Source organism: Nanorana parkeri, unplaced genomic scaffold (genome assembly GCF_000935625.1).
Source record: "Nanorana parkeri isolate BGI_ZX_2015 unplaced genomic scaffold, ASM93562v1 scaffold2751, whole genome shotgun sequence".
NCBI lineage: Eukaryota > Metazoa > Chordata > Amphibia > Anura > Dicroglossidae > Nanorana > Nanorana parkeri.
The window spans coordinates 25,529-26,461 of NW_017309019.1; the positions used below are offsets into that span (position 1 = coordinate 25,529).

Below are 933 nucleotides of genomic sequence, written 5' to 3' on the forward strand. Positions count from 1 at the left end.
AGGACGGAGGTCAGATAGAAGACTGAAGGGGAGGACGGAGGTCAGATAGAAGACTGAAGGGGAGGACGGAGGTCAGATAGAAGACTGAAGGGGAGGACGGAGGTCAGATAGAAGACTGAAGGGAAGGACGGAGGTCAGATAGAAGACTGAAGGGAAGGACGATGTTTTACATTTATATCTGACAACATTGAACTTTATTGATCCTGATGGACAGACAGGAAGTGACATGTGTGAGGTGGTGGGCGGGGACCGGAATGCAGTCCTCGTACCTCATCGAAGAGCTGCAGCATTATGGTGAGCACATCGGGGTGCGCCTTATCCACCTCGTCAAACAAGACCACGGCGTTGGGGCAGTCCTTCAGCTTCTTGGTCAGCTGACCTCCATCTTCATGCCCAACGTACCCGGGAGGGGAGCCGATAAACTTGGCCACCTGCGTCACAATCAGCTCGTTAATTTCATAGAAAACAGGAAACAAATAATCCTTCACATAGAGACGGCGCGCCGGGATTGAGGTTGTAGGGAACGGTTCCTAACACTGGGCGGTATAATTCACAGACCCTACTGAGGTCACCTCAGGGGGCGGGCCCATGACGCCCTGTACTCACAGGATGTCCCTCAGTCCTCTGGCCTGAATGATGCCCACGCTCATTTAAACCAGAACACTGGGGACATCTAGTGGTGAAAAGGGCTTACTACAGGGGACAGTGCCAGGGGGGAGGGGGGTGTTGCAGCCAAAGATTTATTGGTTTTCCTCTCCTGCTGGGGAACCATTTAAACAAAAAAGTTTTCCTGGAGGTCGGCTTGCGGCCCGCTCATAAATTAAATAAAAGGTGTACAAATGTGTGCCGAGTCCATCCTTCCTATGAGCCCTGCCCCCACCATACGTATCTTTTCCTATTTACCTAGCCCCGCCCCCAAATTATATGCATCTT

At 51.7% G+C, this 933-nt stretch overlaps 1 protein-coding gene across 1 annotated transcript in view; it reads right to left on the reverse strand.

Annotated features, from left to right (window-relative positions):
- CLPB (ClpB homolog, mitochondrial AAA ATPase chaperonin) overlaps positions 1–933 on the reverse strand; it is a 74,138-nt gene that overhangs the window by 18,432 nt on the left and 54,773 nt on the right. Inside the window, exon 10 of the mRNA XM_018574124.1 lies at positions 270–431. Within this exon, the coding sequence (XP_018429626.1) occupies positions 270–431 (162 nt within the window). The remainder of the gene's footprint in view (positions 1–269; positions 432–933) is intronic.